Here is a 20,347-nt window from a genome sequence, read left to right as displayed (position 1 = left end):
TACATGCAACCACATGGATGAATTTCAAATGCATTATGCCACAGAATAAAAAGGTTACATTCCGTATGGTTCCATTTATATGACATTCTGGAAAAAGGGAAACTATAGGAACTAAAACCTGCTCAGCAGTTGCCAGGGACTTGGGGTGACTGGAGAGCCTTACTGCAAAGGGGCATGAAGGAATTTTCTACAGTGACAGGTACATTCTGTATCTTGATTATGCATTTGTCAAAACCCATAGAACTATACACTACTATAAACACATCAATTAATGTGATTTTAAAAAGAAAGCACATAATCTTGTATGCAAAATATTTAATAGTCATGTACTTTAAAAGCAGGCTTTCCATGAAAGGAAAAAAAACTTTAACCAGTTGGAAAATATATTCCATAAATCATCTTATGACTTTTACTAATGTAATTAAAGTTTCATTATTTGGAATGAAAACTCAATAAACTCACCACATATCCACGAGACAGACTCAAATTTAAAATGAAATCTACCCTTTAAGAAAAGCCTACATAAGACTTGGGGGAAAGGATTAATTTTTTGAGTTTCATATATAAACAATTTATCCCTGATTGACTGATTTGGAAAAACAGCCAAAAAATGAACCCCACATACCCCACAAAACAGCAGCAGAGATCTGTAGGCAAAAAAAAAAAAAAGAAGAGAACTATCACTTTCGATATCTCTAAGTAGTTACCTATGAACAATGGCTTTATTCATGAATCACTCTTCCTTTATAATGTAAATTAACAGCCTTGGTTACAAGCATTATTTTAAATCAATTTTAAGATATCTAGAGTGAATAATTATCAGTTGTGAGATTTAAAAGCACCACATTGCTCCTCAGAGTTGGGGAGTTACAATTTGGGGTGATGATGGAAGAATACACACACAAAACATTCTACCAAGGCTGTAGATGGATCTACCATCCAGATTTGTAGAGGTAGCACCCATAATAAGGAATAATGGTGGCTTCAACTGGATCCCAGAAGTCTGCACAGCAGCCCAACCTTATATAGAAATGCAGAGGATCAAGTGTTAGGAAAAACAGTAACATTTGCTTAACAAAAGGAAAATTTTAAAAACGCACCTATTGCCAATTATGGACTATAGTAGACAGTAAAAGCTTAATATTCTTTCATCAACAGTAACAAACGTATGACACCAATAATAGGAATCAATGATGGAGGGGTAGAGGTCATTTGATGTTTTGAGTTTTCTCTTTCTTTTCTTTTTGAGTCATGAAAATGTTATAAAACTGATTGTGGTGATTAATGCATAACTATGTGATGATACTGTAAGCCACTGATCGTATACTTTGGATGTATTGTATGGTATGTGAATTATCTCAGTAAAATTGCATTTAAAAGAAAAAAAAAAATACAAGACCAAATTTCATTTTGTGTAGAGAAACATGAATTTTCCATATGTAAATCAACCTGAATTTGGGACCACACATAGTCTTTTGAGATTTGATAAAGGTGACACTGCACACAATGGAAAAAGGATGATTACTTCAGTAAATGGTACTGAATAACTGGATACCCTTATGTAATTAAAGAATGTATCTTTACCCTACATACCTTATACATGAATTCAACACTGAATTTGCATTGTAAGTACTGTCTATATCTAAATGTTCAAGATAAACCTTTTAGAAGAAAACACAAGAATATCTTCATGACCTTGGGGCAAATAAAGATTTTTAAAACAGAACACAAAAAAGTGCTAACCATAAATGAAAAAAAAATGATTTAAAAAAAAAGTGAACAACATTAAAATTAACAACTTTTGTTCATCAGAAGACACTAATAACAGAGAGGAAAGAAAAGCCGGAGTGAAGAAAATATTTGCAATACATTTATCTGACAAAAAACTACATAAAGGACTACAAATCAATCACTAAAAAATAGGAAAACAACTCAACAGAAATACAGGTAAAAGACTTGAGCAGCCATTTCACAAAAGAATATACCCAAACAGTCAATAAACATATGGAAAGGTGCCCAACAGCAATAGACACCAAAAAATGCAAATTAAAACAAGAATGCAATCCACATCATTGTATTTTAGCCTTAGAAAGGCTAAAAAATATAACAACACACAGACAAAACTAAATGTTGAGAAGGACTGGAAGAACCCCAACTATTACATACTGCTGGTGGTAAATTGGTACAACCACTCTAGAAAACCGGTTCCAAACTATACCTATTACAGTTTACTATAAACATACCAATATGACCTACCAATTCCAATCTTGGGTATATACCCAGTAGAAATATATGAATATATTCACCAAGAAACATGAAAAAGAATAGCCCAATAGTTCTATGTGTAAATGCCTCCAAGTGAAAACCACCCAGTTATCCAACTAAAATAGAATGGATAAATTGTGACATGGTTATATAATAGAAAACGATACAACAAAGAGAATGAATGAACTACATCCACATCTTATATGAATGAACCACAACCACATCTTAATATATGGACAAATAAATCTCCATAAGCCCAAACATAACCTGAGCCCAAAAGCATATTATATGATTCCATTTATTAAAATTCAGAAAGAGACAAAGTGAATTTATAGTATTAAAACTCAAAATAATGGTTCCTCTTTGGGAGCGAGCCATTAGAGGCTAGAAGTGGGCATAAGGAATCTTCTGAGGTTCTGGTAACATTCCCATCTAGGTGCGAAGTTCAATTTCATGAAGATTCATCAAACAGCATGCTTGTGATTTATGTACTTTTATATATTAACAATCATTTCAATAAAATGTGCCAAAAATATACAGCCTATCACGGAGGGTGGACTGGGCAAAAGGAGAGGACTATGAAGAAAAAAGGAAATTGGCTACTTCAAATATATAGCACAAATTATTCTCCTTATTCTCCAAACCAAATAAAATATAAATTAGGTACTAACCATGAAACCAGGTAGAACTGGCTGAGTAAATTTTGTCTTAAAGGAATATAACAACTGTTTTGAGTTTGCATCATAGAAAGAAAGTTGACCTAAAAAGAAGAAAAAAACAAGCCTAATTTATTATACAAAAAATAAATAAAACATTTAATTAGGCCTAACATACAGACATGCATAAAAGTAATAATTAAATGCATATTTGGGCATTCTTTTTTTGTTACCATTTATAAAGACAGGACTTAATACTCATTTGGAAATCAATAACAAGCATGTTTAAATAAAAGCCAAAATTTTCTTTACCTGGTTTTCAAGATTATCCATTTCTGGCACTATCTGATTTATTCAACTGTATAAACTATTTATTTTATCATTATTTAACAAATGGTCTCAGCCAGTAAAAACACAGTTATTCCTTCCTCCTTATTTATACTACAACCAGTGTCTCTACACAAATCCTATCACCATTTAAGGTTTACTCTATTAAAGTTTATCTTCTTACTACTTGAGGCCATACTTATTACTCCAGACTCTGAAATCATATTATAGTTATCACCACTTCAGCTTTAGTATTTTTTAAAATCCTCTTACAGTTTCGTTTATCTTTCAAGAGGTCCATGCCACTAAAACAATCTTGCTTTCTTACCTCCTAATTTCTAAACCTAACAGTTACAACTGCTCTCACGTCTTTAAATTCTCCTCCCACTGCTTTTCTCTTGGTTTATATCCGAATCCTGAAGATAACTTCTGTCTCTTCCTCTACTCCTATTCTACATGTAGATGATTTGTCCAGGCCCTCTTCTCTTTCTACAATTAACAATCGTCCCTTAATAAATCAACTACCACCAAACAGAGAAGTAGAAGGAAAAAAGCTAAAATTTATGCCTACTATTCAAGTGCTGGCTGCTTTACATGCATTACCTCCAAATAGAAAGCAACCTACATGTGTTCACAAAGCTAGTAAACAGCAGAGCAGAAAGCTTAATTACACTGCTCTTGGCAATCTCAAGTAGCCACTCTGTGATGCTCTCTCAGATATTAAGCTTCAGCTCCACTTCTCTCCTGAGTTCTAGCTCTGAATTACAGACTGCCTCCCAGCCAAGCCAGGTGATTGTCCTGCTGCCACTTCACTTTTCCCCCAGGAATCTTCATCTTCTCTATAATGTTAAAGACACAGTCATCCTCAGAAACCTCAGTCGTCTTCAACTCTTCTTTGCCTCTTCCCACAATCCATATTTAGCTACCAAGTCCCATGAATTCTACTTTCACACCATCAAATCCATTCTTCCTCTTTATTCCCTCTCTTGCTCAGTCCCTCATTACCAATCATTCAACAAACACTTACTAGAGGACACAGGCCAGACCATGAGAACACAAGAGATAGGCAAGTTCAAACCCTTCAATGATTAGACTATCAACCGAAGCGTCTTATACTATCCATGCATCCAATCTCTTCCACCTCAAACCCTTCTTCTAGTATTTCTAAAACTATATTCTCATTCTATGACTACAGTTTTCTAAGACCAGTGTGAACAGGGGAAGTTGAAATATTTGGTTCCAAAGCCCCAGGACATTCCACATGGGAGCCTGTGGACCACCAGATACATTGTGCCCACAAGCAGATTCTTTTTTTTTTTTTTTTTTTTAGAGAGAGGGAGGAAAGGAAGGAAAGACAGAGAAGGAAGGAAGGGAGGAAGAAAGGGAAACATTTTTAAACATTTTCTTGTTTTATTATATTTTGTTTGTTTGTTTGTTTTTTACATGGGCTGGGGCCGGGAATCGAACCGGGGTCCTCCGGCACGGCAGGCAAGCACTCTTGCCCGCTGAGCCACCGCGGCCCGCCCACAAGCAGATTCTTTAGTGAGGTACCCACTGCCCATCGACAGCCCCAGGATTGGGGACTTTTAGTGTACCCAGAAACCTGTGGCATTGACTGGTCTTGATTCTGCTTGGATGGCTGATGTGGTCAGGAAGAGAAGGGCCTAAAGGGAAGTGTGGACCAACAGTGCCATCTGCTAGGAAGACAGAGAAAGTGCATTCTGGCAAACTGCCTTTCTCCCTAGCTTTTAACAGATCATAAATTAGAGTTGCACCTCCTACATGAAGTCCTGGCCTTGGTTTGGCAGGAGTTAATGACAAACCAAGTGAAAAAGGAGACCTTCAATGCAAATCCAAGCAATTACAAAATCTTAGACAAGAGAGGAACATCAACTTTCAAAATAACCTACTGAGATAATCAAATGCCACAAAGTCAGAAAAAAATCACAAAGAACATAAAGATGCAAAAAGAAATGGCCCAAATGATCGAACTAAAACAGCAAAAAAAAAAAAAAAAAAAAAGAGCGATTTTGGAACTAATCAAAGATGTTCATAAAAATCTCCTAAATAACTTCAGTGGGTTGGCTAAAGACATAAAGGAAATCAAGAAGATACCAGGAAGAGTATAAAAAAGAATTTGAAAGAATAAATACAAAATAGCATACCTTATGGAAATGACAGATACTCTAGGTCAAATAAAAAAATATACTAGAGACACACAACAGTAGATTTGAAGAAGCAAAAGAAAGAATAAGCGAACTAGAGGATAGGACAACTAAATCCAAACAAACAAAAGACCAAATGGCAAAAAAAGATGGAAAAAAATGAGTTGGATCTTAGGGAAATGACAGACAACCCAAAGTGCACAAATATTGGAGTCATTGGTGTCCCAGAAGGAGAAGAGAAGAGTAAAGGGCTAGGAAGACTATTTGAGGAGATAACTGGGGAAAACTTTCCAACACTTAAAAATGACATAAATGTGCAAATCAAAAAAGACCAAAGAACGCACATAGAATAAATCCAAATAAACCCACTCCAAGACACATACTAATCAGACTATTAAATGCTGGAGAGAAGCATAAAGTCCTGGGAATAGCAAGAGAAAAGCAATCCACCACCTACAAGAGAAGCCACCATGGAGGCAGTAAGGCAGTGGTATATTTAAGATTGTGAAAGAGAAAAAATTCCAGCCTAGAATTCTTTATTCAGCAATACTGTCCTCCAAAAGTGAGGGAGAGATTAAAATGCTCATAGTCAAACAAATGCTGAGAGAATTTGCTAACAAGAGACTTGCCTTGCAAGAAATACTAAAGGGAGTTTTGTCAGCTGAGAAAAAAAAAAGAGAGAGAGAGAGAGGAGAGAAAGGTATGGAGGAAGGCACAGAATTGAAGTATATAAGTAAGAGTAAAAGGATAAAAAGAGAGAGAGGGAAAATATATAGATTTAACAAGTAAAAACCAAAGGATAAGATGGAAGATTTAAAAACTACAACTATAATAATAACTTTGAATGTTAATCGATGAAACCCCCCAATTAAAAAATAAAAATTGGCAGAATGGATTAAAAAATACGATCCTCTATATGCTGCTTAAAGAGATTCATCTTAAACCCAAGGATACAAATACACTGAAAGTGAAGGATGTGGAGAAATATAAATACTTATTCACTGTTGGTGGGAATATAGAATGGTGCAGTCATTGTGGAAGACAGTTTGGTGGTTGCTCAGAAAGTTAGATAAAGAACTACCATATGATCTGGCAATTCAGGTATATAGCCAGAAGGAGAAAAAAAAGTAAAAGGATGGAAAAAGATATTCCACACAAGCTATAACCAAAAGAAAGCAGGAGTAGCTATACTAATATCACACAAAATAGACATTAAATGCAAAGATGTCATAAGAGACAAGGAAGAATGCTACATATTAATAAAGGGACAATTCACCAAGAAGAAATAACAATCATAAATGTTCATGCACTCAATGAAGGAGTTCCAAAGTATGAGGCAAAAAGTGGCAAAATAGAAGGACGCAAAGGACGTTTCAACAATAATAGTGGGAGACTTCAATACACCACTCTCTTCTATAGACAGAACAACCAGACAGAGGAACAATAAGGAAACAGAAAACCTAAATAATTAATTAGACCTAACAGATGTATATAGACTGCTATACCCCAAAACACCAGGATTATACATTTGTCTCTTGTGCTCATGTAATGTTCTCCAAGACAGATCATAAGCTGGGGCACAAAACAGGTCTTAATAGATTTAAAAAGACTGAAGTTATCCAAAACACTTTCTCTGACCACAATGGAATGAAGCTGGAAAACAATAATCACCAAAGAACCAGACCTTTCACAAATACATGGAGATTAAAAAACACACTTTCAAATGACCAGTGGGCCAAAGAAGAAATTGCTAGGAATTCGATAAATATTAGGAGACGAATGAAAATGAGAATACGATATGTCAGAAGTTACAGGATGCAGCAAAAGCAGTGTGAGAGGGAAATTTACTGCCCTAAATGTCTATATTAAAAAAGAAGAAAGCAAAAATAGAGGACTTAACTGCTCACCTGCAGGAACTTGAGAAAGAACAGCAAACTAATCACAAAACAAACAGAAGAAGAAAAATTAAGATTTAAGCAGAAATAAATGCACTGGAGAACAAAGAAACAATAGAATCAATAAAAACAAAAGTTGGCTCTTTGAAAAAACAAATAAAATTGATCAATCCTTAACCACGTTGACAAAGAAAAAGAGAAGATGCAAATAAATAAAAATAGAAATGAGAGGGGTGTCATTAATTGAACCCTGAAGAAATAAAAATCCTAAGAAGATACTTTAAAAAACTATACGCCAACAAACTAGACAACTTAGATGAAATGGACAAATTCCTAGGAATACACGCACGACCTACAGTGACTCAAGAAGAAACAGAAGACCTAAACAAACCAATCACAAGTAAAGAGATTCAGTCATCAAAAACCTCCCAACAACAACAAATAAGGCCCAGGAACAAAAGGCTTCACAGGGGAATTTTACCAAACATTCCAAGAAGAACTAACACCAATCCTGCTCAAACTCTTCCAAAGAGTTGAGGAAAAGGTACACTGCCTAACTCATTTTATGAGGCTAATATCACTCTAATAACAAAACTAGATAAAGCTACTACAAGAAAGGAAAACTACAGACCTATCTCCATAATGAATATAGACATAAAAATTCTCAATAAAATACTTGCAAATCGAATCCAAAAGCACATTAAAAGAATTATATACCACAACCAAGTGGGGTTTATCCAGGCATGCAAGGGTGACTCAACACAAGAAAATCAATGTATGTAATACAACACATTGTATTGTACTGAAATCGAAAGGGAAAAGTCACACAATCATCTTGATTAATGCTGAGATGGCATTCAATAAAATTTAGCATCCTTTTCCTGAAAAAAGAAAAAAACAACTCAAAAGGTAGGAATTAAAGGAAACTTCCTGAATATGTAAAGGGCCTATATGAAAAACCCACAACTAGCATCTTACTCAATGGTGAGAGATTGAAAGCCTTCCTCCTAAGATTGGGGATAAGACAAGGACACCCATCATCACCACTATTATTCAATACCATACTAGAAGTTCTAGCTAGAACAATCAGGCAAGAAAAATAAATATAAGTTATCCAAATCGGAAAGGAAGTAAAACTTCCATTATTTGCAGATGATATGATCCTATACTTGAAAAATCCTGAGAAATCTGCAACAAACCTACTTGAGCTAATATACAAATTCAGCAAAGTGGTGGAATACAAGATGAATGTGTAAAAATCAGTAATGTTCTATACTATAAAAGTAATGACCTAAGGAGACAATTTTTAAAAAATTCCATTCACGATAACAACTAAAAGAATCAAATACCTAGGAATAAATTTAACCAGGATGTAAAGGACTTGTACACAGAAAACTACAAAACATTACTAAAAGAAATCAAAGATCTAAATAGGTAGAAAAGACATTCCATGTCCATGGATAGGAAAGTTTAATATCATCAATTCTACCCAAATTGATCTACAGATTTAATATAATACCAACCAAAACTCCAGCAACCTACTTTGAAGACTAGGAAAAGCATATCAAATTTATTTGGAAGGGGGAAAGACTTTGAATAACCTGGAAGGACTTATACTTCATGTTTTTAAAGCTTATTATGAAGTCACAGTGGCCAAAACAGCCTGGTTTGGGCACAAAGACATACATATAGATCAATGGAATTGAATTGCGAGTTCAAAAATAGACCACCAGATCTATGGTCAACTGATCTTTGACAAGGACCCCAAATCCAGTGAAGTGGGACAGAACAGTCTTTTCAATAAATGGGGCTGGGAGAACTGGATATCTTTAGCCAAAGGAATGAAAGAGGACCCTGACACCTCACACCCTATACAAAAATTAACTCAAAGGGATAAAAGACCTAAATACAAGAGTCAGTACCATAAAACCCTTACGAGAAAATACAGGAAACATCTTCAAGCCTGAGCAACAGGAGCTTTTCTTAGACCTTATACCCAAAGCACAAACAACAAAAGAAAAAAAAAAGATAAACGCGAATACCTCAAAATCAAATGCTTCTGTGCCTCAAAGGACTTTTGTCAAAAAAGTGAAGAGGCAGAAAATTCAATGGGAGAAAATATGTGGAAACATCTGATAAGGGTTTGATATTCAGTAATATATAAAGAAATCATACAACTCAATAACAAAAGAACAAACAACCCAATTATAAAATGGGCAAAATATATGAATATACCTTTTCTGAAGAGAAAATACAAATGGAAAAAAGCTTATGAAAAAATGAACATCTTCATTAGCTGTAAGGGAAATGCAAATCAAAACCACAATGACATTATCTCACCCTCACAAGAATGAATGCCATTAAACTATCCACATAAGTTATATTAGGAAACGCACTAGTCAAAATATAAATTTTGTGCCAAATAAACATTTTTTGCTTGAATAAAATATATTTGCAAAGTCCCCTTGGGGGAATGGCGAGAAAGGGGAAAAATTCAACTTTTCCATGTGGAGAATTCCTGATATTCTCAGAAGCAGTGGGGACAACCAAAGCAATAGGCTGAGCTCTCATTCTTGGGGTTTGTTCATATGAAACTTAACCCTGCAAAGGATAGGCTAAGCCTACTTAAAATTAGGCCTAAGAGTCACCCCCAGAGAACCTTTTTCCTTGCTCAGATGTAGCCTCTGTCTCTCAGCCAACACAACAAGCAAACTCACTGCCCTCCCCCTCTCTATGTGGGACATGACTCCCAGGGGTGTAAACCTTTCTGGCAACATGGGACAGAAATCCTAGAATGAGCTCGGACTCAGCATCAAGGGACTGAGAAAACCTTCTCAACCAAAAGGGGGAAGAGAGAATATGAGACAAAATAAGGTGTCAATGGCTGAGAGATTTCAAAGAGTCGAGAGGTTATCTTGGAGGTTATTCTTACACATTACATAGATATCCCCTTTTTAGTTAAGATATAATGGAGAGGCTGGAGGGAAGTGCCTAAAAACGTAGAGCTATGGTCCAGTAGAAGTGTTTCTTGAAGATGATTGTATAATGATACAGCTTTCACAGTGTGACTGTGTGATTGTGAAAACCTTGTGTCTGATGCTCCTTTTATTTACCTTATGGACAGATGAGTAAAACATGGATTAAAAATAAATAAATAATAGGAGGAACAAATGTTAAAATAAATTTAGTAGATTGAAATGCTAGTGATCAATGAAAGGGAGGGGTAAGGGGCATGGTATGTATGATTTTTTATTTCTTTTTCTGAATGGATGCAAATGTTCTAAGAAATTATCATGACGATGAATATTCAACTATGTGACAATATTGTGAGTTACTGATTATATATCAAGAATGGAATGATCATATAGTAAGAATGTTCGCGTTTGTACATTATATTTAAAAATTAATTAATTAATTTTAAAAAAAGAATGAATGCCATTAAACAAACAGGAAATCACAAATGCTGGAGAGGATGTGGAGAAAATGGAATACTTATTCACTGTGGCGGGTATACAATTGTACAGCCGCTGTGGAAGACAGATGGTTCTTCAGAAAAAGAAATATTGAGTTTCTCTATGACCCAGCAATACCACTATTCAGTATACACCCAGAAGAGCTGAAAGCAGATTCACGAACAGACAATTACAGAGCAATCTTCATAGCAGCATCATTCACAATTGCCAAAAGATGGAAACAATCCAAGTGCCCATCAACAGATGACAGGATAAACAAAATGTGGCTTATAAAGACAATGGTTATGCAGCAGTAGGAATAAATGAGGTCCTGACGCATATGACAACATGGATGAACCTTGAGGATATAATGCTGAATGAAATAAGCCAGATAAATATAGTATGATTTCACTAACATGAACCCCCTGGAAAATGTAAACTCAAAGTCTTAAAATGTAGACTACAAGGGACCTAAAGATTACAGAAGCCAGAGAAGGGGAAACAGTTACCTAATATGTACAGACTTATTAACTAAGGTGAATGTAAATGGATAGAGGTGATGGTAGTTCATTAGTGGAATTCTAAGTAATAATGCTGTATTGAAGGTGAATATGATTGAAAGGGGTTGTTTGGAGCCATGTATCTCACCAATTAGCACTACAAATATAAATAAGTTCTTACATGAAGTACTTGAAAAGTATGACACTTGTACAAAGAGTTGATAATAGAGAGACATATAGGAAAAACTTCTACTGCATGCTATGGTCTGTATTTAACAGAAATACCTCCCTAGTACCACAACAATACTAGGGATAAATAATTGGGTTGGTGGGGTAAGAGTTAAGAGGAGTTTTGGATTTTCTCCTTGGTATGCGTGCATCTATATATTATCTTTCTCTTTGGAGCAATGAAAATTGTCTAAAATTGACAATGATGATAACTGTACAACTAAACGAGGACACTGTGAGACAGACTATTTATCTTGGATAAATGTATGCTATATGAATATTTCTCAACAAAACCTGCAAATTCAAAATAAATAAACAGAAAGATTCAAGTGCTAAAGGAAATGTGGAGAGAGAGGTATACCTATTCAATGTTGGTAGGGTAGCAGAAAGGTGCAGTCCCTCCAGAGAGGAATGCAGTTGATCCACAGGAGACTAAATATAGGGTTACCATATGGTTAGGCAATCCAGTTACTGTGAATATACTTGGAAGAACTAAAAGCAGGGACTCAAATAGACATTTGCACACTGATGTTTATGGCAACATAATTCATGATACCCAATGGATGGAGGTGGCCAAAGAGTACATTAACTGAGAAGCAGATGGACAACTGTGGTGTATACATATGATGGAATATTGTGTGGCTACAGAAAGGAACGAAGTCATGAGGGATGCAACGAAGTAAATGAACCTTGAGGACATTATGCCGAGTAAAATAAGCCATAAATTAAAGGACAAATACTGTATGGTCTCTTTTTTTAAAATACTTTGAAGAAAATTGGGGCCTAGACAGCAGTAACATATATTCTTGAGCTTTAAATGTTATTTCTAAATTATGAGATGCTGTGCTCTATGTATATAACCTAGTATTTCCCTGGAACTTTGGATACCTATGTGACACGTAAGACTCAGAGCTGGTGTCTGCTGCTCTGAAACTCAGAAGTGCTCCATAAAGCAACTATTAAAGAAGCCAAAAGAGAAATGAGGCTTCAATTAGAGATAAAAAGAAAGTTGATCTGGTTGGGACTAAGGTAAATCAGAATACAGGGTAAAGGATGATACTGTCTAAATTAGAACTTCACCTACTATATAAGACAAAAGGAAAAGATGTTTGTTTTGTCCAAAACTTAAATTTTCTGTAGCACACACTCTAACTTGTCTGGCCAGTTCATTTAAACAATCTAAACACATGGAGCCTAGAATTGGAAAGGAGGTCTTGCAATTACTGTACAGCTTAATGTAATATCCACATAAATTCTAGAGTATATCGGACAGATAATTAAAAAGTACTGGCAAAGTCCCTTGAGGGATTTTAGAAAAAATATAGAACTACTAAACTTTCCCACCTGGGAAATCCCTGAGAGTCTCTCAAACATTAAGGACTTCCAAGTTAACAGGCCAAGCCCTTGAACTTGAGGCTTCCTCTTATGAATCTTATATCTGTTCTGGAGAAGTTAAGCCTACCTATAATTTTGCCTAGGAGTCAATTCCAGAGAACCTCTTTTGTTGCTCAGATGTGGACTCTCTCTCTTTCTAAGCTCATCTCTGCAAGTAAAATCATTACCCTACCCTCTACATGAAACATCATGTCCATGGATGTAAGTCTTCCTAGTAATGTGGGACATGACTTCCATAGATGATCCTAGCCTTAGCATCATGGGATCAAAAATGCCTACCTGAACAAAAGGGGGAAAAGAAATGTAACAAAATAGGATATCAGTGGCTAAGAGATTTCAAATAGAGTGGAAAGGCTATTCTGGAGGTTACTCTTACACAAGCTTCAGCGCTTCAGCTAGATACTGCTGTCACAGTATGCCAGGCCCCAGCCAAAAGTATTCCTGAAAACTCTAAAGAATACTCAGGACTCCATCTGAGATTTTGTAAAAAGCTCCACTCACTATTTATTTCTCAGAAACCAAAAACCTCCAGATTGTTCCTATACCAAACGGGCCCTGAAACCCAGAAGTACCAGTCTCTCCAAGAACATCAACCAGCTGCATCCACCCAGCCCATCATGTCGACTCCCCCTTTCAACATGAAGAAGTTAGAATGGTCACTGCCCAAATATCCCCAACGACTGGAAGAAGGATCAAACAAAAAGGAGGAATTGTAACAAACACAGAATTTAACAAATGAGAATGAATACTGAATCATTATATTGATATCTCTTTATCGTCTCCAGTGTTTTAGAGGAGCTAGAAGGAAATAACTGAAATTGTGGAACTGTAATCCACACTATACTTTGAAATTTGTTCTACAACTACTTGTTAAAATGTAATTTGAGGGCCGCGGTGGCTCAGCGGGCAAAGTGCTTGCCTGCTATGCCGGAGGACCTCGGTTCGATTCCCGGCCCCAGCCCATGTAACAAAAACGGAGAAACAGAATACAATAAAACAAGAAAATGTTTAAAAATGTTTCCCTTTCTTCCTTCCTTCCTTCCTTCTATCCTTCCTTCCTTCTCTCTGTCTTTCCTTTAAAAAAAAAAAAAAAAAAAAAAAAAAAAAAAAATGTAATTTGAAATTTATCCCTTTTTTGTATATATATTTCACAATAAAAAGTGATTAAAAATATTTCAAGCATAGGAGGGGCAACTGCTTGCAGCAATAGTGTAATAATGATTTTACACTGGGTGGCAGATGTACTAGGTAATGTCTAAGGTCTATTTCAATTTGAAAAATCTAATTCCACCACTCTTTACAAGTGATAAAAGAAGGTAAGGAAGGAATTTAAATGGATAGAAGGACACAGGTCTGAAGACTAAAATGAGTAAAATCTCAGATTTATTTAGTGTGCTATAGATGATGTCAGCCATCTAACTTCCTTCCAGTCAATCATAGAACTGAGATTATGCTTATGACCAAATCTTAGTTGTTAAAAACAACATTATAATACTAATGTAAATTCTGTAAAAGATGATTAGCAATGAAAAGTAATGAATTACAAGCAACTATGATGGAATGACTTAGGAGAAAAAAAGTAAACCTACCTCCATCAAAATCACAAAATACACCTATTCTCTCAGGAACAGTAACATCCAAGGCTTTGACTTTATTATTATGTTTTGCTGCAAATGTATTTTGTAGCCAGTTATTGACATGGATACACCAACTAGTATTTGTCTTTCCCAACTGATCAAATTTTCCCAAAGTCTTGTATGCTACGCCAACACTATAGGATTTACAATCCTTCTGTGCCTTGACTTCCCAATAATGTTGTCCGCTTTCAATAGCAGTGTCTCCTACAAAAGATTAGAAAAGTAGACTTGATTCTCTCTTCTCCAAGTGAAAAGGCTAAGTAGGCATATAGTATTTTACCTATCATTCACTGCACAAAATAGCACAAAACATTTGATTCTAATACTCTTTCTATGAGAATCATGTTAGCACAAAGACAAGAAATACAGAGTACCTGCTATAATTTTACTTTTATGCCTATTAATATTTTTCTGAATATAAAATGTTACTAAGTTTTTCCTCCTTACTATATACACCCTCAAGGGTAATACATGCGGAGCACTATGTAAGCTGGAAGTAGAGTTTTAAAAGTAGCATTAAGTCAGTTTGAACCTCCACTCTCCCCTCCTCCCCCCAAGTAATTAGGCTTCAACAGAAAGAAACATCTGCAAAGATTCATTCAATACACAAGCGATCACTCAAGCCCTAAATGAATGGAAAGCCCCTGCAGTGTGACTGTGATGCCTTTAATGAGACCATGAAGAACTATTATGTTTTATCCTACCCAGCACTGTGTACGATTCCCCAGTAAAACGATCTCTGCTGCCTCTTACTGCTGGTGGTCTGGAGCCTACAGATGTCCGTTTGGGGGATGGCGTTCCACTTCTATATAAACAGGAACAAAAAGAAAAAGAAATAATCTATGTTGTAAATGTTTCGTAAAACCACAAATCATGAAAGGAACTTTTGAAAAGGCTTTAATTATAATGCAGAAATAGCAACATTTTATTTATCTGAATAACTTATTAAAGAAAATTGTCAATTATAAACACTCAAATACAAGAAATTATCAACACAAAGGAGAAAGCATTAATGTTACACACACGGAGCAAGGCTTATACCAATAACACAGTTGAAATAAGAAAACAATGTTGCAATGGCACAAATATTACTAAAATAAAAAATACCTCAAAAACCGTAATGACTTAGACATCTGGGAAGATAGCCAACTAGAGTAGCTCAACATTAGCCCAGCTCCACAGAAAAGTTAAAGATGGGATAGGAGGGTGACTTAGGTGGCAATTCGGGAGTGCAGCTGACCTGGGAGAGCCTTCTGAACCACACAAGGCAGCCCAGGTTGCAGAGGCCAAGGAACTGAGAGGCAGAAAGCTGGAGTCTGGGACAGAGGTGCAGAGCCCGTGGAACTGCACGGATGGGAGTGCAGGACTAGGAAGTAAGCCAGGCTGTGTTCCTTGGGCATGCTACCCTCACCAGCGCAGCCCTGTGACCAGCAACTCACTCCCCACCCCACACCCCTGAACCCCATCACCAGCTCCCATTCCCTGTACTACAGGTGCCCCCACCCCACCAGCCGCCAGTGCATGGACCTGCCCCACACCCCACCCCAAGTGCAGCACAACCCACCTCTCTTGCACCCCTCCCAAGCACTACCTCCCTGACCCTGTCTCCTGCAGGCTGTTACCAGCACATAAAGGTTATGGGCACTAACCTCCATACCTTGACTACCCCTGGCCACCACCCATAGTGTTGCACAGCCTCACCCCACCCTTCCTGAGTTCAGTGCAGCTGTTTATGCACTCCCAGGCCCACACACACACACAGGCCCCCAATCACGTCATTCAGCTCTGGGAACCACACTTTATAGCAGTCCTAGAACCACGTATGCGCACAGTCCTCAGCCTCAATTCCCAGCACTGAGAAAGTGCTGACCTCACATCTGCCCCCAATCCATGAAGGTGTAATGCCGACCTGCTGCCATAGCTCTACACATGCACACAAAGGGCCCCATTCCTTAGACCAGCACACAACAGGGTTATACCACCGGACAGGTACACGGGCACAGGCACATGAATCCTCCCTGGCTGAGGGGCACCCACGTTCACAAGCATCAGTGTAACATCCTCAACCTGCACCCACACCTGCCCTGAAACAAATCACCACACTGAGTGCTCCACCCCATGCCCTGCTACCCGCTGTAAAACCATCCCGCAAACACAAGGCCTTAGATTACTGAAAGAAATCAATTTCCAAAGTAAATCAATCAAGACATTTACATGCGACAAAGACAGCAGAAGATCACTAAGCATATCACAATGAAGACAGATAATAGCCCTGCCTAATGACTAAATTAAAACACCAGAGGAGACACAGACATTGGAACAACTAATCAAAGATGTCCATACAACTCTATTTAATAAAATAAGTGGGATAGCAAATGACATAAGGAGATCAAGAAGACAGTAGAAGAGCACAAAGAGGAATTTGAAAGAATAAATAGAAAATAGCAGAAATTACTATAAATAAAATAGCAAAATCACATTAAAGACTCTGTTGATGAAATAAAAAACATACTAGAGGCACACAACACCAGATCTGAAGAGACAGAAGAAAAAATCAGTGATATGAAGGACAGGATAACTGACTTCGAAGACTCGAAACAGCAAATGGCAAAAAAGATGGAAAAAATTGAATGAGAGCTCAGGGAAATGATAGAAAAAACAAAGCACGCAAATATAAGAATCATTGGTTTCCCTGAAGAAGAAAGAGGAGTAAAGGGCTAGGAAGAATAGCAGAGGATATAATGGGGGGAAAACTTCCCAACCCTCATAAAGGACATAAATATACAAGTCAAAAAGCCCAAAGAACTCCAAACAGAATAAATTCAAAACATGCCTTCCCCAAGGCACATACTAATCAGTCTGTCAAAAGTTGAAGAGAAGCAGAAAATCCTGAAAGTGGCAAGAGAAAAACAATCTATTACATACAAGAGAAATCAAATAAGACTGAGTTCAGACTACTCAACTAGCACCCTGGAGGCGAGAAGGCAGTGGTATGATATATTCAAGATCCTGAAAGAGAAAGACTTCCACCAAGAATTTCGTACCCAGATAAACTGTCCTTCAAAACTGAGGTAGAGACTTAAGTTTTCACAGACAAAGAAGTCCTGAAAGACTCTGTCAACAAGAGACCAGCCTTACAAGAAATACTAAAAAGAGTTCTGCCAGCTGAAAAAAAAGACAGGAGAGGAGGTCTGGAGGAGGGCACAGAATTGAAGAGTAACACTAAGGGTAATTTAAAGAATACAAAGAGAAAGAGGGAAAAGAATATATAGATTTGACAAATAAAATAAAACAGATAAGATGGTGGACTCAAGAAGCGCCTTTTCAGTAACACCTTTGAATGCTAATGAATAAATTTACTAATTAAAAGATACAGATTGGGAGAATGGATTAAGAAACATAATCCAGCTATATATTGCTTACAGGAGATTCATCTTAGACTTAATAGATTGAAAGTGAAAGGATGGAAAAGATTTTCTATGCCAGGTATAACTAAAAAAAAAGGAGCAGCAGCTATACTAATATCGGACAAAATAGACTTGAAATGTAAAGACATCATAAGAGACAAAGAAGGACACTATATACTAATTAAAGGGTCAAATCACCAAGAACATATAACAATCATAAATGTTTATGCTTCCAATCAAGGAGCTTCAAAGTATATGAGACAGACACTGGCAAAACTGAAGGAAGTGATAGACATTTCAACAATAATTGTAGGAGAATATTACGCAGCAGTAAGAAAAAATGATGACCTGAAGCACATGAAAAGATGGATGCCTCTTGAGGACATAATGCTGAGCAAAATTAGCCAAACACAAAAAGACTGATACTGTATGATTCCACTTTTATGACCAGCATAAAGGTATAATCAGAGGCTTATAATACAGAATATAGGGGACTTAGAGATACATAGAAGCTAGAGATGAGTGAAACATTAGCTAATGAGGTTGAACTTCAATGTAAGGGAACAAATAGGAGTAAAGGTGATTCTCTAGTGGGTCTAAAAGTAATATCACCATATTGAAGATGAACAAGATTGAAAGGGGCTGGATAGACCTACATGTCCCACTGACTCACACTAGAAATATGAACGAGTTCTCATAAGAATTACTTCAAAGATATGATTCTTGTATAAGCGTGTTTAAGTCCAGGGTACAGGGGAAAACTGCTATTGTATGCTACGAGCTATGTTCAAAAGGAAACCATCAGCACTACCCCAGCAACTGCAGAGGTAAATAATGGGGTGAGGGACAAGAGTTAAGAGGAGGTTTAGATTTTCTATCTGGTGAGAGTGTATTTATTGGTTTTCTGTCTCTTGGGAACAATGAAAAAATCTAAAATTGAGAATGTTGACAGACTGTGGATTTTGGGCCCCCTACATGATGCCCGATGAATGCAGGTGGCTGAAGGATACACTGAGGGAGAAGAAGATTGGTGAACAACGGTGTATACTTATGAACAAAGGCTGTGCTGCTACAAAAAAGAACAAAGTCATGAGGCATGCAATGATGTGAATGAACATGTGGGACATGTAGTGATACAAAATAAGCCAGAAACTGGAGTGGTGATTATTATTTCTGGATTTTGAGAGGCTGTTTTATATATAACCTGATATTTAGAGATAAGAAAGAAGCCGAACAGGTTGGGGTTAAAATAATTCAGAACATAGGGCTAAGGAAGACAGGGTCTATATTTTAGAACCACACATACTCTCTGAGACCAATGGAAGAAAGGTTTATTTGATCTGGAACTGAAATTTTCTGTAGTGCATAATTGAAATCAACCTATCTGTATAGCTCATTTGAACAACTGAAACACAGGAAGCACAGAATAAGAAAAAGGTCCTTTAATCCTGTATAAATTATTGTAGTGCCTGGAAACATCCTAGAGTATATTAAGCTGATAACCAAAAAGTATTGACAAAGTCCCCTGAGGGAGGGGACAAAGAATATGGAACTATTAAACCTTACCATCAGGGAATCCTCAGATACTGTGTCAAACTTTAGGGACGCCCAAATCAATAGGACATGCCTGAGATCATGAGGCTTACTCTTGTGAAGCTTTTGTAGGTAGCAGAGAAGCTTGGACTACCTATAGGCATGCAGAAGATTTACTTCTGGAGGACCTCTGCTGTTGCTCAGATGTGGCCTTACTCTCTCTAAGCCCAACTCTGCAAGTGGAATCATTGCCCTACCCCCTACATGGAACATGACATCCAGGGGTGAAAGTCTTCCTGGCGAGATGACTCCCAGGGATGAATCAGACCTAGTACTGTGGGAGCAACAATTACATACTGACCAAAAAGGGGAAAAGAGGTGTAATTAATAAAATATCAGTGGCTGAGAGAGTTCAAATAAAGTTAAGAGGCTACTCTGGAAGTTGCTCTTACACAAGCTTCAGGTAGACCCTGCTACCTATCATAATCTGGCAACCCCCAACTGGGACCATTCCAGCCAATTCTAAAGAACACCTAGAGCAATATGTAAGATTCCACAAAGGTTCCAGGCACTGGAGTAACTTTCCCGAAACTTACAACCTCCAGATGGGTTCTTGGTCCAGATAAATCTTGAAACCTAGCCCAGACTCTTCAGAACATCAGATAGTTTCATCTCCCTACCCCATATTAGTGAAAGACCCTTCCAATATCAAAAATTTACAAGTGCCACTTTTGCTCTGGACCTTTTCTTCCTAAAAAGAGAAACAACTGACCAAATCCATGTACAGGATAATACCAAATACTATGAAGTATTTCACCTACTAAAATGGACAGGTTCTGGGCTAACTACCCTTACACAAACTGAACAGTACTAGGCCTTATACTAAC

The 20,347-nt window shown here is 37.0% G+C and overlaps 1 protein-coding gene across 12 annotated transcripts in view; it reads right to left on the bottom strand.

The window, feature by feature from the left end:
- The window catches only part of FSD1L (fibronectin type III and SPRY domain containing 1 like), a 135,109-nt gene that overhangs the window by 8,614 nt on the left and 106,148 nt on the right, over window positions 1-20,347 (bottom strand). For 6 of the 12 annotated variants that reach the window (XM_077140925.1, XM_077140944.1, XM_077140952.1 and 3 more), the window contains 3 exons: window positions 15,225-15,325; window positions 14,473-14,724; window positions 2,937-3,025 (listed from right to left, as the gene is read on the bottom strand). In XM_077140925.1, the coding sequence (XP_076997040.1) occupies window positions 2,937-3,025; window positions 14,473-14,724; window positions 15,225-15,325 (442 nt within the window). The remainder of the gene's footprint in view (window positions 1-2,936; window positions 3,026-14,472; window positions 14,725-15,224; window positions 15,326-20,347) is intronic. The other 6 variants (XM_077140957.1, XM_077140967.1, XM_077140975.1 and 3 more) reach the window with 3 other exon arrangements.

This window comes from Tamandua tetradactyla, chromosome 2, assembly GCF_023851605.1.
Source record: "Tamandua tetradactyla isolate mTamTet1 chromosome 2, mTamTet1.pri, whole genome shotgun sequence".
Classification (NCBI taxonomy): domain Eukaryota; kingdom Metazoa; phylum Chordata; class Mammalia; order Pilosa; family Myrmecophagidae; genus Tamandua; species Tamandua tetradactyla.
Note: the sequence above shows the minus strand (reverse complement) of the source record. Positions and strands in the feature narration are given on the sequence as shown.